Source organism: Sceloporus undulatus, chromosome 1 (assembly GCF_019175285.1).
Source record: "Sceloporus undulatus isolate JIND9_A2432 ecotype Alabama chromosome 1, SceUnd_v1.1, whole genome shotgun sequence".
In the NCBI taxonomy this organism is placed as follows: Eukaryota; Metazoa; Chordata; class Lepidosauria; order Squamata; family Phrynosomatidae; genus Sceloporus; species Sceloporus undulatus.
In genome coordinates this window covers 23,969,827-23,997,328 of record NC_056522.1, presented here as the reverse complement: position 1 = coordinate 23,997,328, position 27,502 = coordinate 23,969,827, and the positions used below count along the sequence as shown (strand labels likewise).

The 27,502-nt window shown below is 42.8% G+C and overlaps 1 protein-coding gene across 3 annotated transcripts in view; it reads right to left on the bottom strand.

The window, feature by feature from the left end:
* MERTK (MER proto-oncogene, tyrosine kinase) overlaps positions 1-24,424 on the bottom strand; it is an 83,113-nt gene extending 58,689 nt beyond the window's left edge. For all 3 annotated transcript variants that reach the window (XM_042452043.1, XM_042452058.1, XM_042452051.1), the window contains exons 1-5: positions 24,216-24,424; positions 13,823-14,261; positions 10,119-10,219; positions 8,814-8,984; positions 2,178-2,264 (exon numbers count right to left, since the gene is read on the bottom strand). In XM_042452043.1, the coding sequence (XP_042307977.1) occupies positions 2,178-2,264; positions 8,814-8,984; positions 10,119-10,219; positions 13,823-14,261; positions 24,216-24,282 (865 nt within the window). In that variant the 5' untranslated portion in view covers positions 24,283-24,424. The remainder of the gene's footprint in view (positions 1-2,177; positions 2,265-8,813; positions 8,985-10,118; positions 10,220-13,822; positions 14,262-24,215) is intronic.
* Between the last annotated feature and the right edge of the window lie 3,078 nt (positions 24,425-27,502).

Genomic DNA, 27,502 nt, shown 5'->3' with positions numbered 1-27,502 from the left:
AATAATGACTATGCATCCCAATGTATTTTGTGGGTTGTAGAGTGGGTAGTAAGGAGTATAGTATTGTTGTGTTGGATAGTTTTGGAGCTGTGTATAGTAGAATAAAGTAGATCTTTTATTTAAGACTACTGAGTTGTCTGGTGTCTTGGGTGAAGCTACAAGAGCCAGCTGGATCCTGAAGAAGGGTGAAGACTTCTGTGGAAGCAAGAGTGAAAAGGCTTGGAAAGTTTGTCGGGGTCTTCAGCCTGTTCTCTGTAACTCTGCTAAGCTATAACCACTGGCCAAAACTGGTCAGCGCAGTGCACAACCAGGTGGTGAGTTCAAGCCAGAGGTGAAGAGCTACAACTCCCATCATCCCTGACATCTATTGCATGTTTTTTTTTTAATTGTATAGTTTGAACTGTTTTTATTTGTCCATTCAGGAGCCTTTGTGGGCTAAGAGGTGATATAGGAATACGTACTTCATATAAACAAAGAAATAACACTTGATTGCCTTTCTCAGTGTGTTGCCCCTGAATAGAAAAAGGATCAAGAATAGAAATTTGGGGGTCTAGCTTGAAAGTCTCAGGCTCAGCTTTCCAGGTTGGAGGGTCCTGGCTATAATGTTCAAGTTTGGACACAGCATGTCCTCAGGCTACACCAATGGTCCTACTGCCACTATACTGGTCAGTGATTCCCAAAGTGGGTGGTATAATCCCCCTGTGGGCAGTGGAAAGATCCAGGGGGCCAATGAAAGAAAGGGGGCAGAAGGGGGCAGCCAGTCAAAGTATTGGTGAGCAAGAAAGACAAGGAGATGTAGTGGCCTTTAAGACAATGGTGGGTTGCATGAAACTTCTGTTTTCAGGTTCCCTTAAAACTACCACACAGCTTTGATGATTGCTTTGTGTGGTGGTGTCTCCCACTCTTTGCCTGCCCAGGCAAGTTCACTCCTATGATACCATTTTGGGACAGACAAACTGACTAGAGCAAGATGACAGAGCACATGGAAGCAGAGAAGAAACAGCAGCAAAAAGAAGCATTCGAATTTAGGACCCTGCTTAAGCTTTGTGAGTTGTGCTAGGACTTGGCTAGTAGACCGATATGCGCTGCTGTTCTTGCTTTCTTTCATTGCACAGGCCTAGAGAAGAGGTAGCAGAAGAAACAATGTTTGGAAGGGAAACAACTTGAAGCTATGTGGGGAAGGCATAACTCTAGCAAATCAGGGAGAAAAGTATGTGGGGTCAAGTCTTCAAAAGTGTCCTTTTCCTCTCTCAGCTTGAGAGTCCTTCCTTGTTGGAGAGAAAAGTGGGAAGCTGGCTACACCCCTCTCCCCCTTGACAAAGGCGCGTTATAGATGGCCCTATAATACGCCCCCGTCATGTGCTAGGGGTTGGCCGAGGACCCAGCATCCATATCGGCCTCACCCCTAGCACGTGACGAGGGCATAAAGATGGCGGTGCCCTATACACATGGGCGCCGCCATCTTTACGTGTCGGACGCATAGCGTCCGCACATGTCGCCCCGGAAATGATGCCGCAAACGCACCCCTTGCGCTTTGCGGCGCCTCTTCTGGGGCCTCAGAAGGAGCGTGATTTCCGTGCTCCTTCTCGGCAACGTCCGGGAGCCGCGTCGTTTAAAGGCTGCGGCTCCCAGACAGTGCAAGCGGCGGCGGAAGCAGACCGCCGCAATTCGGCAGTCTGTAACGCAACAAAGAAGGATTGAGTGTCCTTCTTTGCCAAGGAGATATTTCTCTCTTTTTTACCCAGTCACCTTGGGAGCAGTAACCAAGCAGCTGGTCAAGCAGTGACTGGCAGCCTCTCACCCATGCCAGTCTTTGCCACAAATCCAGTACTTGCAAGATGCTTCTCAGTCACTGCTCAGCCAACTGCTTGGTTGCTGCTTCCAGGGTGACTGGGTGCAAAGGGAGCAGCAACTGAAATTGGGTGGTTTGAGTTTGAAGTAGAATAAAGACCTAATATCAAGAAATAGGCCTTGAATGGGGTCTAGGGTTGTTGCACAAAAGGAAAGCAGGTGGTAGCCCAAAAATGTTTGGAAATCACTGGCCTAGATCATTGGTGAAAACTGGCTTCTTGTTTAAACCAGGCTAGAATTGTGGCCTGGTCTTCTTTTTTTTCTTCTTCAGAAAAACTGTACTAATAAGTCTAAATACAGAAATTTTCACACTTATTTTTACTAACCTTTGATATTGATTCGGGCTTCAGTTGATGTCGTGACTCCCTTCTCATTATGAGCTTCACAATGGAAAATAGCAGTTTCATTAAGACCTGCAGATAAATATAAGCAACACGAATTGAAAATGGCAGCAGCAAATTTCTCACCAAAGGTTGGAAAAATTACTTTTTGGACTATATGTCTCAGAATCCCACAGCCAGCCAAAATACACTGCAGCAATAATCCTTCTTGATACTGCTTTAACTGCCCTGTGTCAGTGCTAGGGAATTATGTGAAAGGAATTATGCAAATTGCAGTTTTCTGGGATATTTAGTCTTCTCTGTCGGAGAGTTCTGGTGCCACAACAACCTACAATTCCCAGGATTCCCTAGCACTGAGCCAGGGCAGTTAAAGCTATGTCAAATTGGATTTTTTCTGCAGTGTGGATTGGACCTATAGTTTCAAATATATAGAAGACACAATCTACAAAAAGTGACTTTCCCAAACTCTGGAACAAAATGTAGTGTCATAAAGAAAAGCCATCCAATCCATTTTCCCCCCAGCTTGGCTTGTTTCTTGAATGTACACCACAAAAAAAGAACAAAATAAATTGCCAAGTGTCGTTTTACAGTTGGAATAAACATCTCTTCAAGTCTAGCACTTCTTTAACCGCAGGGGAGGCACTTCATGAGAAAGGATCTCTGCTTTTGTTTTGTACTTTTTAAAAAATCAACCCTTTCCTTTGCCAAAAATGTGAGTGAACTCTGTGACAGAACTATTTTAAAACCTTCTTGTGCCTTCTGTTGAGGCTCTGGCTAAGCAGCAAACATTGTTGTGCAATGGAAAAGTTGAACAAGCAGGTTATTACAGTGCAAGGGAGACATGTAATTCCAGAGGATGTGTGCCTATTCTCCAGTCTTTCCCAGCCTGGTACCACCCTAGAGGAATCATACAAGGTGTTATACTACATTACCAATCAACCCCAGATAGGATGGCTATGTCATCTATGATTATGGGATTTGTAGTCCAACACCTCTGGAAAGTGTTGAGTTAATATGGTTGCTTTATGGTATCTGAGTTTACTAGGTCAGAACAGTGCAGTGTGCCCTTCCCTCACATGGGGACACTTGGACAACTTCAACAGGACAAACACATGGAGAACTTCAATAGGAAAGAAGAAAGTAAAGAAAGTTTGGCTACCAATCCTGAAAAACACCAAAATCAAGACCCAGAAAATGCAAGTGAAAACCACCCAGGGTGAGGAGATTTCCCAACAGACAATGGCGGTTTACAGACCGCCTCTTTGGGGCGGCCTGTACCCGCCCCTTTCCCGGATGGATCGGGGCCTCAGCTGCCACAGTGGCAGCCCTGAGGCCCCGATCCACCACTTTTCCAGGCCGTGGGGAAGTAGCAAAAGGCCGCTTCCCCACAGCCTGGAAAGGGGTGTCCTTGGGGCGTCAAGCCACAAGGACACCCCGACAGCGGTGAGGAACAAGAGAAAGGGGCTGCTCGGCCCCTTTCTCCTTGTGTTGCTGGCATGGCCATTTAAAAGCCGCGTCAGCGACACAAGCGGCAGAAGGAGCTCCGATTTGGAGCTCCTTCCGGCACCACTGAAAGGGCGACACAAGCGCCCTACAGCGGCGCAAGGGGTGTCACACGTGTGCCGCTCCATTTGGAGGCGGCGTGCATGTGACGTAATCATGGCGGCCCCCCGTGTGTACAGGGTGCCACCATGATTACACCCCCATCATGTGCTAGGGGTGAGGCCAGCATGGACACTGCGTCTTCGGCCAACCCCTAGCACATCACGGGGGCGCTGTATCCGGTGGTCTAGATACCGCCAAAGAATCATTAAGTAAATAGACACCCTGAGGCCCTGCCATTCAACAACAGAACAACACACAGATTAACATGCAAATCGCTTCCACTCAACCAACAGTACATATACCCTACTCCCTTCCATGCCAGCATTCTCTGAAGATGCCAGTCACAGCTGCTAGAGAAATGTCAGAAATAAACTGTTCTAGAACACAGCCTCCTAACCCAAAAAACTCACCAAAAAAATGAAAGCCTTCAACTTTACATCCCTTCACCTCCTTTCAACTCTTCTCAACTCTCTTAAGCTACCCTTCAACTGCTATGCACTGAACTCCCCTGAACAGAATTCCTACACTCCAGCCTTCCAGGTTTTTGAACTTCAGCTCCCAGAATCCCAGACCAAGACGGCAGTCCCAAATACTTGGAGGACAAGAGTCTGGGAATCACTGATAGATGAACCAGTAGTATGACTTGGCATAAGACAATGTGCAATGATATTTCTATTAAATCACTGTTTCTGGCTATGCTAGCGTCATACTTCAGGATTTGGTTCCAAACCCCCTTTTCACTCTTTGGTGGCCCACTAGGTGGCTTTCAGATGTTTTGGACCATGACACACTGTCCAGCTATCTCAATTTGGCAAGTAATAGTCCTGATTAATCTTCTGACTTCCCACTTTTACAACAGTTTAAAAAATATCGCACATTTTTTTCTCCCCTTCCCCCTCCCCCCCCCCCCCCCCCCCCCCCCCCCATATCTTCAGGTTACTTCAATTACTGCAAACTGAGTCAAAGTGCCAAAATAGTTTGCACTCAATTAGGTCAATGGATGAAGAAGAAGAAAAGACAGACAGTAATCTTGCCCTTCCCTGTAAGCTCAGGAAAAAGCAAACTGCTGCATTAAGAACTTTTACTGTCTTTATTGCACTTGAATGTGGCTTGGCCACACATGAAGGGCATGCTCTGATTTCCACAATCCCTGATCACTTCCTGACTTTGGCAAGGACCAGAGTTTTGGCAGATTATATTTTGGGACCACATCTCCCAGAATCTTCCAGTCAGCAGGACCACTTGCCATGCTAGCTGGGAGAGTCTAATAGCAGTACTGGAATTAAGAGCCGAAAGACAGGCCAAAATAAAGCTGCTTCACGTCATTTTGGAAGTATGCTGTTTAAATGCTGCATATGTCCTAAGAGGCTGGAAGCTGTGCCAAAGCCATGCTGCAGTCCTAAGGACTGGAGTGCAGCTTCTGGCCTCTTAAGATGCATGTGTCATTTAAACAGTATACCTCCAAAGTGACCTGAAGCAGCTTTATTTTGGCCTGCCTGTTTGGGGCCTAAGTTAGAAAACTTTCCAAAGCTCTGCCCTAAACTTTCAGCAAACCTTCAGAAAAGTGGAGGATGCTATCTCATTGCTAATTCTGAAAGTAATATTCACTTGCCAAGCTGGCTGAAATGGCAAAAGGTGTCCTGTTCTTTAACTTGGGCAGCAATCTGTTTTGGGATGACTCCACTCTTAGTAGTAACTCGCTTCTTATGAAGAAGCAAAACCAAAAGCAACCCAGGGCAGCTAGGTGTCTTTTTTCTGTTATTTCAGTAAAGAGGAAACATTTTCCTTAACAGAAACTAGTTCTGTTATCGTTCATCCTTTTGTCCCTCCCCCATCTAACTGGGGCATTATTCTGCTCAAGCCCCATTGAAGTGAATGGAAGGTGCACACCAGTAACACTTTGGCTGACATATGGTCTGTGATTTTAACACTGCCACTCTGTATAATGCAGATCTGGATGGTGGATGGAAAAAGCTATTTGTAGACTGCTGGAGTGACCACATTTTTGAAAAGGCAACTTCCTTTTAAAAAAAGTCAAGACATAAAAAAGCAAGAGCTTAGAAAGCTCTGCCCGAGGTCTACAGCAAATATTTATGTGTATCTTCCAAGGATGTAGAATAATTTCTGAATTACAAGAAATTTCTATTCATTTTACTTGACCAATGCAAAGATGCAAACACTAGAAGAGGAATGGGCAAAGTGTAGACCTTGGGACCACATGCAATCAAAAGGTTGTTTTCATGAGGAACACCCAGGACTGCTCTTTTCCTCTCAAAAAAGGTAGAAAATACCTCTTCATGAATATTTTGGGGTGATGATTCATCATTTAAATAGGAATATTTAAAAGCCACTGCACTGGGGGCCTGGTAGTATTTAATATTTTTTAAAAATCGGTTTTCAAATCCATGCACCCTTTCATACTATATGATTTCAGCAGAGCAAAATTTTCACAAAGGCTTTGGTTTTCAAAAGCAAAGAATCACACAACCACCACCAGCAACCAGATAAGCCCCACATTATCCTTATTTAGAGGGACTGGTCCTATTGGGTGTTGTATTTCAAAGGATGTTGTGTGGCTCTCTCAAAACCTCAAACCCCACAGATTATCTTCTAGAGAGACCCCTTGTATGTGTGGAACTATGGGTTAGGCTAAAGAGGAATACAAACTCTGGGGCTGTGCAGACCAGCTATTAAGGCCGGACACCCCGATTCCACTCCTATGACAGCGTGACGTCACGTGCCGCTCCACATAGCTCCTTTTTGCACCCTTGAAAGGCCAGATTTTGGCTGGGGCCAGATTTTGGCCAATCAGTTCCCCAACTCAGGTTTTGTAGGTCTATGGTCTTGTTTAGCCTCACTGATGTTTCACTTCACATTTTATGTCTTTAGCTGATACAAACTATTATTATTATTATTATTATTATTATTATTATTATTATTATTATTAACCTTTATTTATAAAGCGCTGTAAATTTACACAGCACTGTACATACAATCTTTTTAATTGGACGGTTGCCTGCCCTCAGGCTTACAATCTAAAAAGACACGACACAAAAGGAGAAGGGAAAGGTGGTGGGGAAGGGGCCTCTCTAGTAGGATAATACATATAAAATACATAGCAATACAGGAAATAATTCAATAAAACAGACAACAAAAGAACATCAAATAGCAAGTGACAATTATGCGATGCCTGGGAACGCTTCTCTGAACAAGATGGTCTTCAGCTCCATTTTGAAGCTGGTTAAAGAAGTGATGGCTCTTGTTCGCTGGGGAAGAAGGTTCCAGGAATGAGGGGCAGCAAGTGAAAAGGGGCGAATCCAAGATGGGACAGAGGAAATCCTGGGCTGTGACAGCAGGCCTTGACTACCAGAACGGAGGGCCCGAGTGGGAAGGTGAGGAGAAAGAAGGTCTGATAAGTAAGTAGAGAGGAATACAAACTCTGGGGCTGACAAGCTAGTGCAACTCTTGAGTATCTGTTAAAAACCATGCCATTAATTAGCTAGAGTTTCAAGGATGGTGCTAAAGGCTGGCCATGACATGATGGAAAACCATTTCAGCAGACAATGGAAGGAATGTTGTTGTTGTTTTGGCAACAACAACAACCCTTCTCCCCGGAACCTTAGCTGTTTATTCTGAGCCTTCTGCCTTTCTGTGGCTGCATCTGCACTGCAGAATTAATTCAGTTTGGCACCGCTTTAACCTGCATGGCTCAGTGCTATGGAATTCTGGAGTTTGCAGATTTGTGAGATATTTAGCCTCTGCTGTTTGAGAGCTCTGGGGGATAACAAGCCCCGAGATTCCTTTGCATTGAGCCATGGCAGTTAAAGCAGTCTCAAACTGCATTAATTCTGCAGTGTAAGTGGAGTCCATGTCTTATTGAACAGTGCTGTGTACACCACAGAACCTATCCTTCATCTCTTTTCAATGGGACTGCTGCCCTCAGAATTGAGGCAAAGAACTAGAAATGGCTCCTGTTTTCTTCTGGTTGTCCAGAAGAAGGAATTTCAGCAAGTGTTACTTGTCAGCAGCCAGTTAACAAGCAACACATGATGAAATTCCCATTTCTAATCAACCATTAAAGCTGCAGGAGCCAGTTTCACTCTGGCAACACTACATGTCTCAAGGAGAGATCTTTCCCAACTGTTATCTCCTTCTTCAAAGGTGGGTCATCAAGATTTAAATATGAGGCTCCAAGGCATGCAAAACCTAAGGTCTATCAATATTCAAAGTTTAGAAAAATAATTTTCTTGGATGACTACTCCCAGAATCCCCCACACAGAACAGCCAGTATCCATACTGCCTTGGGGGTTCTGGCAATCCTGATCCAAAACAATTATGGTCCCAAGCTCTGCCACTGAGCTATAGCCTCTTCCTGTAAAACAGTAGTCAATAGCACCATTAAAACAATTTTAAAATGTTATTCCTTCACATTAAAAATGAAGACACCTTTTGACACCTCAAAGCAGACTGCAGTTCACAAACACTTTATGTGGGCCCAAACAGACAGGGCAAAATAAAGCTGCTTTGGGTCACTTTGGAGGTATTCTGTTTAAATGCTGCATGCGTCCTAAGAGGCCGGAAGCTGTGCCAAAGCCATGCTCCACTCCTAAGGACTAGAGCACAGCTTTGGCACAGCTTCTGGCCTCTTAAGATGTGTGTGTCTGAAGCAGCTTTATTTTGGCCTATCTGTTCTTGCCCTGTGCTACCACAAGGTGCATAGTTATTTTGATGAAACAGGTTAAAACACATACGTCACACCTACATCAGTTTTCTGCCCAGTAATAACAGAATAGGTATGGCCAAACGAAATACAACCATCATAGTGTCGATTTCTTTTCTTGTAACATGGACATATCTAGCAAACCCAAGAGTTTCTTATTCAGTTACCTGATTATTACATTTTTGGATTGAGTGCCCAGAGGGAATTTTGACAGTTGCCTTTTTTGGCGCACAATAGAAAATCACAGGCATAAAAACTACAGTCTCATGTTGGAACCATTGTAGCACTTCACTCACCTGTCATGATCAAGACAGATGGGGATACTTCTTTCTTAGAAATTAAGCTGCTGTTCCAATGCCAGCGAATCTCAACAGGCTCAGGAGGTCCCACTGCTTCACAGGTGAGATTGAATGGTGTATTTCGGGTGACATTCAGCCCCTGGGGCTGCTTAATGAAGTATGGCAGCCCTGTATGCAACAGAAAGGAGTGAGTTGTTGGGAAGGCTTAAATGGCAAAGAGAAAGGCAGGGACTAAATCTGCCTTTCCCCAGTCTGGCACTCTCTACACCAGAGGAGGGCAAAGTGTGGCCCACGGGTCACATACAGCCAATTAGACCCTGCCCCCCAAAACCCTCTCAAACACTCCTAGATTCTCTCCCAATTTTTCAAATTTGTTTTCAGGTGGAATTTGAGGTGCGTTTTTGGCCCACAAACTGCCCCAAATCTCCCAAAATCACCTAAAAAGAAAATATGCTTCACTAAAGCCACATCCCCCAAACCTTCCCAAAACAGACCAAAAAAACCCAACCAAAATGGTGGCAGAAATTGACAGCACATGACTTTGGGTGTGCTTCTGTGTCCTGCTGGGCAAGTGCAAGAAATAAAAATGGCCCCTGCCCTATTTGCACTTGCCCAACCCTGCTCTAGATGACTTGGACTACATCTCCCATAATCTGTGAGCATTGGCCATGTTAGATGGAGACTGCAAATGCTGTACTTCAAAACAAGTGAAAGACACCAGGTCACCTATCTCTGGTCTAAAGAGTGGGAATAAAAATGAAAAGGAATCTTTCTTCACCATCATTCTGTGGCCAGATAGATAACATATGTGGAGGGGTGGGGGTAATAGGGATTTCTGAGAATTTCCCCCCCCAACCCATCTCCCAAAATCTGCGCAAGAGGTATCAGACTTTTGAGAGACATAGCAATCAATGTATCTGCTTCCTCTTTTTAAGAATAATTTCTCAAATTCATTCTATCCTCAATCCGTTTCCCTCCTACTTCTCCAATTGTCACAGGACACCAGTGGCAGCTGGTGGCTTCCATGTCAATGGAACAGTAAGTCTGCTATGAGCTCTAAGGGACTTATCCAAGGAGGTAAACCCAAGCCTCAAAATAGGTTCACCATCTGGGATAGTCCTTTTAAAATTCAGACAAGAGCATATTCATTGCCAGTCACTTTTTGCTTGCGTTTTACTCTGCACCACACTTTTCTCATGCCAAAATGAGACTGAAGGCAGCACTTTCTGTGCAAAATTATGAAGGACAACAATTCATCAACAGTATCTTGTCACTGGGTGATGTTTCCAAATCTAAGCTTACCTTCCAGCAAAACCAAAATAGGACCTGATACTATTTCATCGCTGTTGACTTTCAGTTTGCATCTATAAGACCCATTATCAGAGCGCTGGACATTGTTTATACTGCAAGAAGAAGAGGAGAAAGGAAGACTTATAAGGCAATCAATGTTTACTCTGTGACTTAGCCAAGGAATTAATAAGTCCAAAATAATTCTGCAGTATTTTAAGACTGATAAAAAATAAATACCGTATGAAGGCAATGAAAGGAACTGTATGAATCCACATGGAAAAAATGTTGTGGGAATAACCTAGCTTTTTACTGGCATTCCCAAAATTGAAGTGTTCCCACTCAGATCAGTGATCAGTGGTGCAGTTTAAGGTGGACCTTGGGGCTGAAACTGAGAGCATCTCTACCAGCTGTGCCCCAAATGACAGCCAGAGGTTGACACAGTAAGGACAAACATTCCCATCTAGACTGGGAATGATATTCTGAAGCCCACCATGGTTAACGCTGCTCACCACACTATCCTTTCTTTCTTCTTACATTTTATAGTTAGAGGATAGCTAATGGGTGCACTGCCTAAATATCCTACAGGCACCAGATCCGATCTGATCTTGGAAGCAAAGGAAGGATTGTTTGGGTTGTTTTAGGAAGATGATCACATCATTTGTGAAGAGATTTAATTTAAGGGTTGTTCTTCCTATTTTGGGTCCCCTTATGTTTTCATTTTTTCTGACTGAGGTGGCTAAGGATTCTATTGCAATAGCAAATAACAGTGGAGATAAGGGGAATCTTTAATTAGCTCCCCTTTGGAGCCTAAAGGTAGAGGAGTTTATTCTATTGACATCTCTTCAATTATCTTGAAAGGATGGCAGTGTGTCCTCAGCGTCGGCCAGCTACTTCTAGGAAGTAAGTGCCCCTCCTCTGTCTTGGCACCCAGCTTTTAGACTTGGAGAGGCCACTGTCATCAGGAGCTGTAAATTCTTGAAAATTTGACTCCTCTGTATCTGAATCTTTTGACTTCAGAGAGTGGGTTATGACATTCCCTATAAGTCAACAGATGACTTGAAGGCACACACACATAGATAATGGGCATGTACATAGTCAAAGATGCTCACATTAAAAATATTTATCCTCCACAAGAAAATGGTACTTATTCCCAAGTAAATGGGTTTCACATCAAGGCAGCAGAAGCAAACACCACCTGAGCAGTAAAAGCAGACACCTGCTGTAGTCATGATGGTGCTATGGTCTGAGTGGGTTTGATAAACAAAGTGGGACATATTTAGAGTATTTTTTTTAAAAAAAAGGTTTGACAGTTTTTTCCTTTTCTGCTTTAACCTATCAGGACTGTGGAAACATTTGCAAAGAATGAAAAAAGAGACATTATTTGTTTCACAACTGGTGACATTACACATGGCCATCTAAAGTGCTCACCCGTAATAGCATTAAATCCAGGGGCTTAAATCAACTTAACTTCTTACTTATCTACCTCACTGGCAACTACAGCTGCAGGTAATATCAGCATACAGAGGTAGCAAAAACTGATGTGTTTGCAAAAAGGAAGGATGGCCTTCTAGAACTTAGACTACTGGCCACAGTGGTAAGGGGATTCTGGGAGTTTTACTTCAAAAAGTATTTCCCAAACTCTCAACCTGATCCCATGCCCTAAGCAACTGTTAATCTGCACTTGGACAGGCTATAAATTTTGTAAGGCAGTGGTTTCCATCCTTTGCTTATCCAGATGTTTGAGACTTCCGTTCCCAGAACCCTTGCCATTTGGCATGCCATGCCAGCTGGGGCTTCTAGGAACTGTAGGCCAAAATATCTAGAGGACCAAATATTGAGAACCATTGCTGTAAGTCCATTTCTGAATACCTTGTTTGTACCTCCCTCCATCACCATCTTAAACTCAGCTTTAACATCTCACACAGATGCAGCTCTGTCACTGGTATAACTCTAAGGTCATTGTAATACAATTTGTGCAATAGGTCCAGAGGAGAAACCATTTCAGTTTGTTCTGCTTTACAATGTGAAGAAACGTCACTAGCAGATCAGAGTGAGAAAGAGCTAAATAGAAGGTTCTAGTTGATGCATATCAACTTAGATGTCTTAACTGTTTCATCTACTGCCAGTAAGTTGGTGTTATCATCTAACATTTAATAAACTGTCTATGGCCTGTTACAGACTGCCAAAATAAAGCTGCTTCGGGTCTCTTTGGAAGTATGCTGTTTAAATGATGCATGCATCCTAAGAATCCAGAAACTGCACCAAATCTGCACTCCAGTGCTTAGGAATGGAGTGTGGCTTTGGCGCGACCTCCGGACTCTTAGGACCCATGCATCATTTAAATAGCATACCTCCAAAGAGACCCAAAGCAGCTTTATTTTGGCAGTCTGTAATAGGCCTATGTTAATAATTTAATGGTCACTCTCAGCACTTTTGACATCTAAATTTGCTTTGATCTCACTGTCAACATCCCACTTCCAAGTTTAAGCTACCTAAAGTTTAAGATACCCGAACCTCCATATATATTGCATGCATATGAGGAAGTGGGCTATAGTTCACAAAAGCATTGTCACAATAAATTGTATGTCTTAAAGGTGCCCAGTACAATTTGTGAAAATTAATTTCCTTGCTGCTTTGCAAGAGTTGGTTTGCAACTAAAATAGATCCATTTAATATAGAATAATAGAATCCCAGAGTTGGAAGAGACCACTAGGGCCATCCAGTCCAACCCCCTGCCATGCAGGAACTCTCAATCAAAGCATCCCCGACAGATGGCCATCCAGCCTCTGTTTAAAGACCTCCAAGGAAGGAGACTCCATCACACATTATATAAAAAAATCTAATGCTACAACATACTGCCCTGTGTTGAAAAAGACTCTCTACCCTCCAACCCTTTCTTGTGGGCACAACAGAGACAAGACTAGACACAATACAAGGCAGTGCTTGAACCATGTGATCTTCCTCCCCCACTGCTTAGTAAGACTACACAAAATAGCAATTAAGCTAAAAGTAAAAGTGACAGTTACACTTCAAAATTAGTTCATTTTTTTCTTCTTAAAATACAATCCAAATGCAAAATAGTTATGCCTTTGCTACTGGAAAAGGGAATGAATTATGAACAACTCATTGTTGGCAACTAATGACTTCCCTGAGTTTAGAAATTTTATTTTATGGACATAAACTCCCAGAATCCCCCAGCCAGCATGGCCACCAAGATCCTATGACTCTACCAGTGTAGTTACACCAGAAGCAATTGTAGCAACAGCAGCAGCATTGAAACAAATGAAATCAAAAATGCAGTGATGATGGGGAAAATGAAGATGGAGACAAAGGGCTAATCCAGCTATTCTATGGATGTCTAAGCTTGGAGTTGGGGATGGGAGGAAAAACTATGGGAGAGCTGATGTGAAAAATTGGCTGTGACACAGGCAATTTTCCAAGACACCTTTCCTATAGTGCTTTGGGTCCAAGGATCTCCCCACACTGAAGCCTGCCTTTCATGGAACAGACAACTCAGCAGGAGGAAGCACTTGCCTCCTCCTCCTCTTTGCATGACCAGAGAGACTGGTCTACAAGTAGTTCCACAAGAAGTTTGCTAAGAGGATCCTGACATAGTAGTGGTGGTAGTGCAAAAATTTAACTTTTCCCACTCTTTGGTTGAAGGGCATATTTGGATGCAATCCAATCTGAGTTTAAATTCTATATAGGTTATTTACCTGAAGGTAGAGATCATGGCAATATCTTCATTATCATCAAATTGGTAATACTGGCTGGCTATCCTGTCAGCATCAAGAAGCTCCTTCCCATTCTTCCACAAGGAAATAACTGCAGAATCTTGGTTGATTAGTGATTTAGGAACACTGATAGAGCAATTAAATTTTATGTCCATATGTTCAGCAATTTGTATCCTTCCTGCTGTAGGATTAAACTTAATGGACCAAAGAGGGTGTGTTCCATCACCCTCAGGAGAAGTGAATGTATTAGCTTTTACCGTCCTGGACTCCATTGGACGTGCCGATGCATAGATTGTGGAAGTCTTATTTATCTCATCAAGAAGGGAGCGGGTTAATCGATGTACAGTCTTTGACTCCTCTGAAGGTGAACTTGATTTTGAGGATAATGACATGACCAACCTCTTTGAACCTTCAATAAGATCTGCAAATTAAGACATAAAGTTAAGATTTTTTGTTTTGCTCAAGATTGTCATCATGCAAAGCCTACCCAACTTCTTTTGTTGTCTGAGATACACCAGCAAATGGCACCTGTGCCCAGCAAATAACGTAGTATCTAAGCTAACTATGTGCACTGCAGTTTGACACCTCTTTAACTGCCTTGGCTTAATGTTACAGAATTTGTAATTCTATGAGATATTTAGTCTTCTCTGCCAGACTAATTCTGCAAAGTGGCAGCAGCCTTCGTCAAACAGTTCTGGCACATGTGACAGAGAGTCCCACAAGCCTGTCTCCTGCCTTCCTGGCATTAAAAATACAATAACAATTAAATATAGAGTAATGTAACTGTAGGGGCAGTGTGGCATAATGGTTTGAGCATTGGACTGTGACTCTGGAGATGAGGATTCGAATCCCCATTGGCTCATGGAAACCCACTGGGTGACCTTGTGTGAGTCACATACTCTCAGCCCCAGAAAACCCCGTGAAAGGTTCACTTTAAGGTTACTGAAAGTCAGAAATGACTTGAAGGCACACAACAACAAAAAGTTTATAGAGCTTAGAAAGGTATATATGAGAATCTTGAGCATGTAGGAAGAGGAAAAATTACTCAAATAGGAGTATGCAAACTGATCATGTAGCACCTTTGAAAATGAGTCTACGAAAGCTTAGCTACAGCCGCTTTCACTATGGAATTCAGGGAACTGTAGCTTGTTGTGGCACCAGAGCTCTGATTAGACGAGAAGATGTCACTTGACTGTTTTCCACACTTTCTAACTATTTCTTGGACCACCGTTATTTCATCATTCTGTGCATCATCGTAAAGACATCTTTCTGTTCATGTTCTTGCAACTGTCAATCAACCTTGACTTTCCATTCACAGCCTAACTACCCCACAATCTGGGAGCAGAGCCACGGTGACGAGATGTCCTCCTTTTCCAGGACACATCCTACATTTCAACCTTCTGTCCAAGAGGAATTTCAAAAATTTGAGCATGATTAATAAGCATACATTTACTTTCATATTACAGTGGTCCCTTGATATCTGCCGGGGGTTGGTTCCAGGACTCAAATACACACACACACACACACCTGTGGATAGCAAAATCTGTGGATGCTCAAGTCCCATTAGATACAATGCCATAGTAAAATGGTGTCCCTTATATAAAATGGCAAACTCAAGGTTTGCTTTTTGGAATGTATATATTTTTGAATATTTTCAAGCTGTGGATGCTTGAATTTGTGGATAAAAAAAATCCATGAATACAGAGGGCTGACTGTAGTGTGGTTTAGCTTTTATTTTGTAATGGCCTACATTTTTCTTGAATGTCCTACATTTTTCTGTGCCTTGTCCTCCTTTGCGATTAGGATATCTGATCACTTTGGGCAGAGCTTGTTCTCCAAAAGGAGACAGATGAGGAATGTTCCATACTAGATCTTGTTTTCTATATGGAAGAAAGGTTTTTTCTGGTGAAGCATTTAGTCATGTGAACTCCTGACATGCAGTCTAAAGTGATGCAATGCAGGTGCAGATTCAGCACTTTAACTGTGTCTTTGCTTTCCAAGAGTGATCAAAATGCAGTCTGTACGTCCATGCATCCCAGTCCACTCCTGTTTTTGAACTCCTGGGTCTGTCTTAAACTCTGTGAAGCCCCACAATATAATGCCCACAAAGTGCTGACAACCACAGTATGTAGCAGCAGAACTATTCAAACCTTACACTAGTCTCCAGCCCCCATCTGAATATTAGATGAAAATCCCAAAAGCATCTGGTCACATCTGAAAGTGTTTTTTTGGCAGTTTTTCAGCCAATAATCATGAGATATGCCTCACAAAAGGGGTACAGTTTCCCTCCCCTGGTTTACACTGAGTATAGACACACATGTTTGAGTGGCATGATGACACCAACGGGGAGAAAGTAGTTGAATATATAAACTCAGAGTCAGAGGTGTCCGATTACACCAGGCATCCCCAGGCTTGGCCCCTCCAGATGTTTTTAATTACAACCCCTATTAGCCCCAGCCAGCATACCTAAAGATCAAGTGTGATGGGAGTTACTATCAAAAACATCTCTAAGGCACCAGACTGATAGCTGTTTAAAAAATATCTTGATTCACATTTATAATGTCCAAATATTGTTTCCTCTTCTTATTTTCAATATTTTTTTCTTTGAAGAGATTAATGAAGTAATTATAAAATTCTTATTAATGTTTACTTGGTTTATACGGGTTAGTTTTCCTTCTTGAATATTAATGATTATTATTTTATCTTTTTCTTTCCTTATTTTTTTGTGCTAGCCATTTACCCAGTTTGTTCACGTGTTGAAAATATTGCTGTCCAGCATATTTAACTTTCTTTTCTATTTGTCCTGTCATTTCTAATGATAGGCATTTTTTATAAGGTTTTTATTTTATCGTGTATTTTTTATTTCAGGGGTTTTCCTGTCATCCTTGTTCTTTTTTCTTAATTTCATTTTCTATTTTTGGTGTTTTCTCTTTCATTTTATTCCCAACAGCTTCCAAATAAAACTGTAAGCCAACTCTTTTAAAAATTGGTTAAAATATACAGTATGCTCCAGAGACAGAACTCATCCCTGTGACATTACTAGCCATGCCTTCTTACGCAAAGTGTTGTGGGCTGCAATGCGATGCAGGGAGGAACACCAAATCAAGAAAATGCCATATTCCACAAAACTGAAATGCCACATGCTGAGATATGCTTAATAATTAACTAGAATTTTGCCTGAACTTTGCCTTTGCAGAACTGTAAAATATTTCTAAAGGCTGTTCAAGGAGCATCATCCAACACTGTTTAAGTTTAAATAGCAAAATATTCCCATCAAGCATGAATGATTTCTCTGCAGTTAAAACAAAGCAGGCTATGAAAGAACAACTCCAGCAAGTTTAAATTAGCAAAAGATCTGCAAAAGAACAATGCTTCACATATATGGGGCCCATTTCTGGCTTACCCAAAGCAAACCCAGCAACTGCTAAATGCTTAGAACTTCCACGTTTCTCTCAGAACTGGGACTAAAAATAGATACAACTAAAACAATAATAATGGGTGGAACCTCATCAAAAGCTGCAGCCCAAGCTCTGACAGACATTTTTGCAAGGGTAGGGCGGCCTTTAGAAATCCTGACAGATGTTGGGATAAATTTCAAGTCCATGGTGGTCATACAACCCCTGCTAGAACATGGTGTACACCATCTTACTTTGGTCCAATACCATCACCAAATGGGTTGGTTGAGGAATTTAATGTGACACTAGGGTCTATGATATACAAGTTCATGAATGAATGTTCCAATGACTAAGGCTTGCTTCTACAGCAACTATTGTTTGCCTAAAGGTCTGTGTCACACCCACCCTTAGGTTATTCACCCTTTGAGCTCATCTATGGTCATAAAATGAAAGGGCCATTACAGCTTGTAGATAGTGGATGGGGGCTCTGCCTTCTTCAGAGACTACTATAATTGATTTTGTGACCAATCTGTCATGCAACAGACATGAATCTGATTTCAGCATCTCAGCCAGATCTTGAGATACCGTTTGCTGAAATCAGGAAGTGACATCGGACTGCTCACAGTGAAGATATTTGTTTTCAGTTCAATAAGTTGAGGAGCAAGAGTGGCCTGAAGGTGCTTTTTTATGATCAGGCTGAAGGTAGTAGCCTGGAGGATGTTAAACAACTTCCAAGGCTCAACCCTAAGCAGTGCAAACAATTCTCCCAACTGACAAGCAAGTTCACTGCCCTGTTTTCACCTGGCCAGGGATGTTTCCTAAATGTCTGCTAACTGACAGTATAGCTAATACATAGTATGGTGTATTTGCATGTATGTTTTAACTCTGTTCTTTCCTATGTTACAGAATGAAATCACAGCTGGTGTGGTTCCAATCTGAGATTTGGATGTGTGTGTGATAATGGCTCTCCCATTATTTGGGCAACACAGCTGAGGGCTATGGCCTTCCCTTTAGGTAAGCAAAGGATTAATGATGTGTTGGTTTTAAGTTAAATTTATTGGATTCAGCTCCTAAGAGAGAACTGCTCAGTGAGATGACAGCTTGTGGTAAAGTACCAAAGCTTCAAGATGTTTAAATCAACAGACAATCTGAAGGCACATACGCACACATAAGCACAGGTAAGAGCCAGTCTGATTTGAGTACTGGACTTGGACTGCAGGAGTCCAGGATCTCCATTCAGCCATGGAAACCCACCTTGGGCAAGTCACACTATCTCATCCTCAAGGCAAGGCAATGGCAAGTCCCCACTGTTTCTATGTATTCATTGGGTGGTATGATACCATACATGGACAAGTTGAGCGTGTAGGCTCTCTTTCTATTACTGGGGATCCTGAAAAATCCTTTTACTGGGGATTTTGCTCATGCAAACAGAGTACATGAGTTCATGTTTGTAGCTGTTGTGTACCTTCAACATGTTTCTGATTTATGACGAACCTAAGGCAAACCTACCACAGTGTTCTGGGGCTGAGAGTATATGACTCACCCAAAGCCACCCAGTGGGTTTCCATGGCTGAGCAGGAAATTGAACCCTGGTCTCCAGAGTCAAAGTTCAACACCAATACCACTACACTACACTGGACTTTTGTACATGCAGCTTTTGGCTGAACTTGCCGAGTGCGGACACAGGGTGTGATCTGCTCATCTTCTCCACTTGCTTCATTTTTGACTCCTGTTAAATTAAATGTAACTGTGTCTATATCATGATTCTACTAAAATTCAGCCTTCCTCTAAGTGATAGTGAGTGGGGAATTTCATTAAAAAGTAAGGGGGGGGATACAGTGGATGGTGACCTGGAACACTCCACACTGCCAGCACACTCCGTGCCTTATTTACTTCAATAGGAGAGACTGAAGCATAGATTTAGCACTCCCATAGAAATCAAATCAGCAGAAATATATTTAATATGGATTTGAAAGACATTCTAAGCAGAGGTGCCTGGTAGCTTCCATGCCATGGAGGTTCTAGCCACACTGCAGAAATAACCCAGTTCCACACTGCTTTAACTGCCATGTCTCAATGCTATGGAATTCTGGGAAATGTAGTCTGACAGATAATGCTAAATGCCTCACAAAACTACAGTTCCCAGAATTCTGTATCATTGAGCCATGGCAGTTAAGGTGGCATGAGACTGGATTATTCTGCAGGCCATGTGGTGCATCTGCTCAAATTTTAGTCCACACCTCAAGAGATCTATCCTTGGTGCTGAATTCTACCCCTCCCAAACAGGTTCGGCCCCTGGGATAACACCTTTCAAGTTCAGAGTACAGTGGGTCCTTGTTATCCACTGGGGTTTGGTTCCAGGACCCCGGGTGGATAACAAAATCCATGGATGCCCAAGTCCCATTAAATATAATGGAAAAGGGAAATGGTGTCTCTAATATAAAATGGGAAATCAAGGTTTGGTATTTGGAATTTATATTTTTAAAAATATATTTTCAAGACATGGATGCTTGAAACTGTAGATAAAAAAAATCCATGGATAAAGAGGGCTGACTGTAAAGCCCAGAGCAAATTCACAAAGCCACCAGCAATATTACTTTTTCAAAGCATAATGTTAAAACTTTATGTAGCTCTATGTTTGCTAAAAAATAATCTTCCAAATTAAGTTATCTTATAGCAGTTTTATTTGCTCATTAGAAGATGGCTTTCTGTAACCTTTAATTAAAATGGCAAATGACTTTCTGTTAAACAGTCCCTCCCTTTTTATATTCAAATTGCTGCCCAAGAGGATCAGAGGGTTCTTTCAAATGGGTTTACTAAAGGGTGCTTGTCTGGTAAACAGCAGTAGTCTCTTTCTCTAATCTAGGGCAGATTTCCCCCTTTCTCAAGGATGCAGAAGTGAAAATGAAGTAAATGTAGCTTTAATCCTCGTCTGTGCCATGTAACTTTTTCTTTTACAGACAAAAATATCTGAAACAAAAACTGCCCAATTGTATCTACTGCTTTTCACCATTGGCATTTCATTGTGTCCCAGCCAACGTAACATACATGGGAGTCCCATGCTGTTTTTTGGTGAAACATGATGCTGAGCAGCAGTCCAGACATATCCTGATTTTCAACAGGTTGACTCTATGGAGGAGGAATTGATTCAGTAATAAGCTATCCCTAACCCTACTTGGTCCTTAACTGATGCAAACCAGAATCATAGAACCAGAAGAGATCCAAAGGGCTATCCAGTCCAATTCCCTAACCATTCAGGAACACACAATCAAAGCACCCTTGATATATAGTCACCCAGCCTCTGTTTAAAAACCTCCAAGGAAGGAGACTCCAGCACTCTCCAAGGGAGTGTGTTCCACTATCAAGAAGTTGTTCTTAATGTTTGGGTGGAATCTCTTTTCCTCTAGTTTGAATCCATTGCTCCATGTCCTATTCTCTGGAGCAGCAGAAAACAAGCTTGCTCCCTCCTCAATATAACTTCTTTTCAAATACTTAAAAGGGGCTATCATATCACCTCTTAACCTCCTCTTCTCCAGGCTAAACTCCCCAGCTCCCTAAGTCTCTTCTCATAAGGCATGTTTTCCAGACCTTTCACCATTTTGGTTGCCCTCCTCTGGACATGCTCCAGCTTGTTAATATCCTTCTTGAATTGTTGTGTGCAGAGCAGCATGCAATATTCCAGGTGAGGTCTGAACAAAGCAGTCCTTAGTTGGTGCAGCAATTGCACTATCCCTAGCTCTATTGCTAAGCCTCAATATACAAGAACTCCTATGGGCTAGAAAATACTTTAGAATTCACTCAATGCAATATTTTTTTTAATCCACCTGTTTTTTTATTTTTAAAATCCATTAAAACCAAGATCATGAGGAGGACATGGATTCCCCTCATCTCTGATTTCACAAAAGGTTATTGTTGTGTGCCTACAAGTCATTTCTGACTTATGGCAACCCTAAGGTGACCCTATCACAGGGCTTTCTTGGCAAGATTTGATCAGAGAGGGCTGGGAGGCTTTCGGTCCCAAACCGAATTGGGAAGAGAGGGAATAGAAACTTTTATTTCCCTTGACTATTCTCACCCTAGAACTGGAAAGAACTAGAAAAGATCAACTAGAAAAGATCCTAAAACATAAAGATATACAACTGAGCAAGAAAGTGAGGATCGCACAACCCATTGTATTCCCTATTACCGTGTACAGATGTGAGAGCTGGACAGTGAAGAAAGCAGACAGGAAGAAAAGTAATTCACTTGAAATGTGGTGCTGGAGAAGAGTGCTGAGGATACTGTGGATGGCCAAGAAGACAAACAAATGGGTCCTAGAGCAGATCAAGCCAGAACTCTCTTTGGAAACAAAGATGATAAAGTTGAGGTTGTTGTACTTTAGCCACATCATGAGAAGACATGACTCATTGGAAAAGACAATAATGGTGGGAAAGGTGGGGGGGATATAGAAAGGAAGGAAGGCCACATGCCAGATGGATGGACTCTATTAGGAAGGTCACAGGCATGAATTTACAGAATCTAAGCAGAGCAGGTGAGCTAGTGTGGCACAGTGGTTGGAGTACTGGACTGCAACTCTGGAGAGCAAGGTCTGATTCCCAGCTCTGCCACAGAAATCTGCCGGTGAACTCGGGTTGGTCACACTCTCTCAGCCTCAGGGGAAGGCAGTGGCAAACCTTATCTGAACAAATCATGCCAAAAAAACCCCATGATAGGTTCATATTAGGGTCTCCATAAGTCCCAAATGACTTGAAGGCACACAACACCTACACACAATAAAATAGTAAGAGCTCAGCCACTGGGTGATTTGAGGCAAATCACACTCTCTCAGCCTCTGGGGAAGGCAATGGCAAACCTCCTCTGAACAGCTCTTGGCAAGAAAACTGCAGGATAGGTTCACTTTAGGGCCTTAGTCTCTTAGGGTTGAAGGTTTGCCTTAGGGGTTCGCCATGAGTTTGAAACTACTTGAAGGCACACAACACACACACAATAAAAAGCATCTGAGGAAGCAGACTGGAGTCTGTGAAAGCTGATGCTGCCAACTTCTTTCTTTCAGTTAGGCTCAAAGGTGCTACAAGATCTCTAATAGCTAATACCCCAGAGGACAGGATCAAGATTCAAAATGACCTGAATAGACTAGAAAGCTGGGCCAAAGCTAACAAAATGAAATTCAACACAGAGAAATGTAAGGTATTGCACTTAGGGCGGAAAAATAAAATGCACAGATATAGGATGGGTGACACCTGGCTGAATGAAACTACGTGTGAAAGGGATCTAGGAGTCCAAGTAGACCACAAGTTGAACATGAGTGAACAGTGTGATGCGGCAGCTAAAAAGGCCAATGCTATTTTAGGCTGCATCAATAGAAGTATAGTGTCTAGATCAAGAGAAGTAATAGTGCCACTGTATTCTGCTCTGGTCAGGCCCCACTTAGAATATTGTGTCCAGTTCTGGGCGCCACAATTCAGAAAGGACATTGAGAAACTGGAGCGTGTCCAAAGGAGGGCGACAAAAATGGTGAAGGGTCTGGAAACCATGCCCTATGAGGAACGACTTAGGGAGCTGGGGATGTTTAGCCTGGAGAAAAGAAGGTTAAGAGGTGATATGATCGCCCTGTATAAATATTTGAAGGGATGTCATATTGAAGAGGGAGCAAGCTTGTTTTCTGCTGCTCTAGAGAACAGGACCCGGAACAATGGATGCAAGCTCCAGGAAAAGAGATTCCACCTGAACATTAGGAGGAACTTCCTGACAGTTAGGGCTGTTCGACAGTGGAATGTACTCCCTCGGAGGGTGATAGAGTCTCCTTCCTTGGAGGTCTTTAAACAGAGGCTGGATGGCCATCTGTCAGGGACGCTTTGATTTGGATTTCCTGCATGGCAGGGGATTGGACTGGATGGCCCTAGTGGTCTCTTCCAACTCTATGATTCTATGATTCTATGATTCTATGTACTGATTCCACAGACTAACACAGCTAGGTCTTTGAATCCTAACACAATAAAACAGTACATAGAGAGATCTTGTAGCATCTTTGAGACTGAGTGAAAGAAAGAAGTTGGCAGCAGGAACTTTTGCAGACTTCAGTCAACTTCCTCAAGTGAATTCAATCAATAAAATTTAGCAATAAAACACTAAAACAATAAAACAGTGAGAGCCAATGTGGTGTAGTAGTTTGACAAATAAACCCCATGACAGGTTTACTCCAGGTCACTATGAGCAGCCACACAACACACAAGCAGAGCAGTGGAAGGCAGGGAGTCTTGGAGATGCCTCATCCACAGGGATTGCCCTAAACCCGGATCGACTGGAAGGCACCTGACAACAAGAACAATATTCTCACCCTGTGGATTAAAACGAAGACGGCATCCACAGTGGGGGGAAAATCCACTTTGACACCACTTTTGGCTGCCATGGCTCCATGCTATGGAATGCAGGCACTGTCCTTGTTTGTGGCACCAGAGCCCATCCGCACTGCAGAAAAAATCCAGTTTGGCACCCCTTTTCGTAGAATCATAGAATCCTAGAGTTGGAAGAGACCGCAAAGGCGCTCCAGTCCAACCCCATCCTGCCATGCAGGAACTCCGCTTGACACCCCTTTTGTAATAGAATTCTTTTAGAATGTAATTGACCAGGAGCCCCTGGGTCTGGTTTTAAATTAAATTCTAAAAGACATTTTCACTGCCATGGCTCCAGCCTCTGGGATCCTGGGCACTGAATTATTATTGTATGATTATTATTAATGTACTGTATATCTGTATGTCTGTCTATCTATCTATCTTTACATGGCACTTTACAGAGATTAATGAGTTAACCAGACCTTTCCTGCCCTGCTGCCACCACAAGCGACCATTCCCAGCATTCCATCGCATGGAACCTTGGCAGTGAAAGTGGGGTCGAAACGGATTCTTTCTCCAGTGTGGATGCAATAGGGTCCAGACAAAGAGAAGGGCTTTTCTTTTCTTTTATCCCCCCCCCCCCTTTACCTTCGGTGGAGAAAGAGGCCAAGAGCAGGAGCATCAGCCAGGACCGCAGCCCCTCCGGCTCTCCCATGGCTCTGGGGCACAAGTCCCAGCTGGGTCTGGGAGGTCTCCTGGGGCCCCAGATCCCCTCCGATCCTCCCAGCCTCGCCTTCCAAGAAGCCCCCGGCTGCGATGGCTGGAGTCTGGACCCAAACAAAAGTTCCAGGGAAAACTTTCGGAGGGAGGCGGGACGAAGGAGGGACGAGGGCAGAGGAGCCCCACCTCCATCTGGGGGTTGGGTTGGGGGCAGGAAGAGAGGAGTCCTTCTGGAAGAAGAAGAAGAAGAAGAAGAGAGGGTTCCTTCCATCAGCAGCCATCCTCCTTCTCCCCCCCTCCATCCCTATTTTCTTTTTAAAAAATATTAATTGTTAAACACTACAAACACAGAATAAACAAAAGAAAAGACATCTCACCACACATAAATCTACCTATAGATAGTACTGTATGATGATGATGATGATGATTGTTTATATAGCACCATAATTTTACATGGCACTTTACAGAGATTAATTAGTTCATTAGGCATGTCCCTGCCCTCAGGCTGACAACCTCATGGGCCCCTTGCAGGTGGCTGATTGTGCCCATACATTTCCCCCTTGTCCCTGGACACAGGTTGAGGGAGAGCCACATCTTAAAAGCCATCCTTTAAAATCCCTCTGGATAAGCCTGCCACAAGGGACTAGGATCATGGAGGACGAGGAGACATTGCCAAGGCTGCAGCCCACTGCAGAAAAAAATCCAGTTTGATACCACTTGAACTGCCCCTAGTTCAAGAGAGCTCTGGTGCCACAACAAACTATAAATCCCAGGATTGCATCGCATGGAGCCATGGCAGTTAAAGTGGTGTCAAACTGGATTATTTCTGCAGTGCAAATGCAGTCCTCAATTGGTAAAAAGGAGCTGTAGATGGAATCCAAATTCCTCATACCTCATTCCCCACAATTTGATCTTGGCCACTGTCCTAACACAAGGTGACCATGTGTCCTAACTACAAAGGAGGACAAAACACCACAAAATGTAGGATGACATTACAAAATAAAAGCTCAAAACTCATAGTAATATAAATTCATGTTCAAAATGGAGGACATTTTGGAATGCCTCCTGGATAGAAGGCTGAAATGGAGGACATGGCCTGGGAAAGGAGGACCTCTGGTCACCCTGTCCTGAGAAGCTTCTTGAAATGATGGCTTGCTCAGGGGACATTGTGTTGCTGCTGCTGTTGATGATGATGATGAAGTGTGCCTTGAAGTCATTTCCAACTTATGACAACCTTATCATGGGGGTTTCTTGGCATGATTTGTTCATGCTATTGCTTTCCTCTGACGCTGAGAGAGTGTCACTTGCTAAAGGTCATCGTTGGGTCTCCTTGATCTCCCAGAATCCTAGTCCAACACTCAAACTACAACACTCCCTCCATTGTAGGGAGCCAATTCCATATCTCTGGATGAAAAGTGGGATGAGCGTAGGCCACCCCATGGCTCTCAATAGAGGAAATCTTCTCTTTCAGGAAATACAATAGAAAATAAAGTAATGACATGGGTGGCAACTTGAAAACATCAACAGATTTATGATGGTTTTGTTTTCATTTTCTCCCTCTGTCTCTCATACACATACACAGATCCAAAGGCCATTGATAGGCAAGCCAGGGACAACTCTACCGCAAGGTAAACATTTGTACAAGGTGTGTGTTCTTTCTTCATTGGACTTTGAATGCATTTTGGAACTGAGTGTTGAAAATGGCACAGAAATGTGTTCCATTGACTTGCAGGCCTTTTTGACTCAGAGTGTTTGTATTTTTCTATACTTTTTTCTCCTCCCTGTATACAGGTTGAGAGCTAGCATGATATAATGTTTTTGGCATAGGACTCTGGAGATCAGGGTTTGGGCTTGGAAACCTACAAGCCAACCTACAGGATGACTTTGGGCAAGTCATGTCCTCTCAGCCCCAGAAAAACCCCATCATAGGTCCACCTTATAAGCCAGAAACAACTTGAAGGCACACAACAGCAACATCATACAGACTGAGTATTCCTTATCTCAAATTCCAAAATGTGAAATATAGTCAGTCCTCTATATCCACAGATCCAACCATCCACAGCTTGAAAATATTTTTAAAATATTTAAATTCCAAAAAGCAAACCTTGACCTTGCCATTTTTTAATCAGAGACACCATTGTATTTAATGGGACTTGAGCATCCATGGATTTTAGTATCCACGAGGGGTCCTGGAAACAAACCCCAGTAGAAATCAAGGGCCCACTATACTCCAAAATCCAAAAATGTCCACATGGGTGGTTCAGATAGTGACACCTTTGCTTTCTGATGGTTCAGTGTACACAAACTTTGATTCTTGCACAACTTTCTTAAAAATATTCTGTGTAAAATTACCTTCAGGCTATATGTATAAAGTGTATATGAAACATAAATGAATTTCACGTTTAGATTTGGGTTCCATCTCTAAGATATCTCATCATGTATATCCAAATACTGGTATATGCATGAATGCGTGTGCTGAAAAGAGTGATCTTAACATATAATGGTTGGTGCTTGAATTATAGGTAGGTTTATCTTTTTTATGGTCTCTATTCCTGAAGGAGCCATGAGGTTTGTCACCCAGGGTCATCGGTGGGTTTCCTTTACCTGAATGGGAATTTGAACCCCTATTTCCTAGAATCCTAGTCTAAGACTGAAACCATTACAGTGGGGCCTTGGTATCCGCTGGGGTTTGGCCTCAATCCTAACAAATATGTTGTGTCTTAAGCTTTCACAAATTCCCATCCCTTTCCTTAGGTACCTTATGCTATAACTAATTTTGCAGTCTTTAAGGTGCCACAAGACTGGCCCCCCCAGCAGATAAATACAGTTAGCCCTCTTAAAAGCACATTTGAGTGTGTAGTGCCATCTAGAAATAAAATGCCTTTCAAAATAATAATAAAGGGGAGAAGAAAACTAGCAAATTGTTCTCAGATGCCACTAACTAATGCTTTTCAGTATGTGGCCCAAGCTGTACTACTGGCAATGTACTGATTTTTTGCTTTGCTTTTTTAGCCGTTGCAGACTTTTAACATCTTGAAGCAATCACCAGCTAAGAGAAGGCACGCGAGTCTAGCAGCTAAGGGGCAACCTAGACGTGACAGCAGCAGAAATGGACTGCCTCCAGTTTCCTCTGAAACAAGACCGGGGGGGGGGGGTTAAATTTAAAATGAAGAATGGCAACACAGAAGAGGATGTGTGTGTATGCTTTGCTGCAT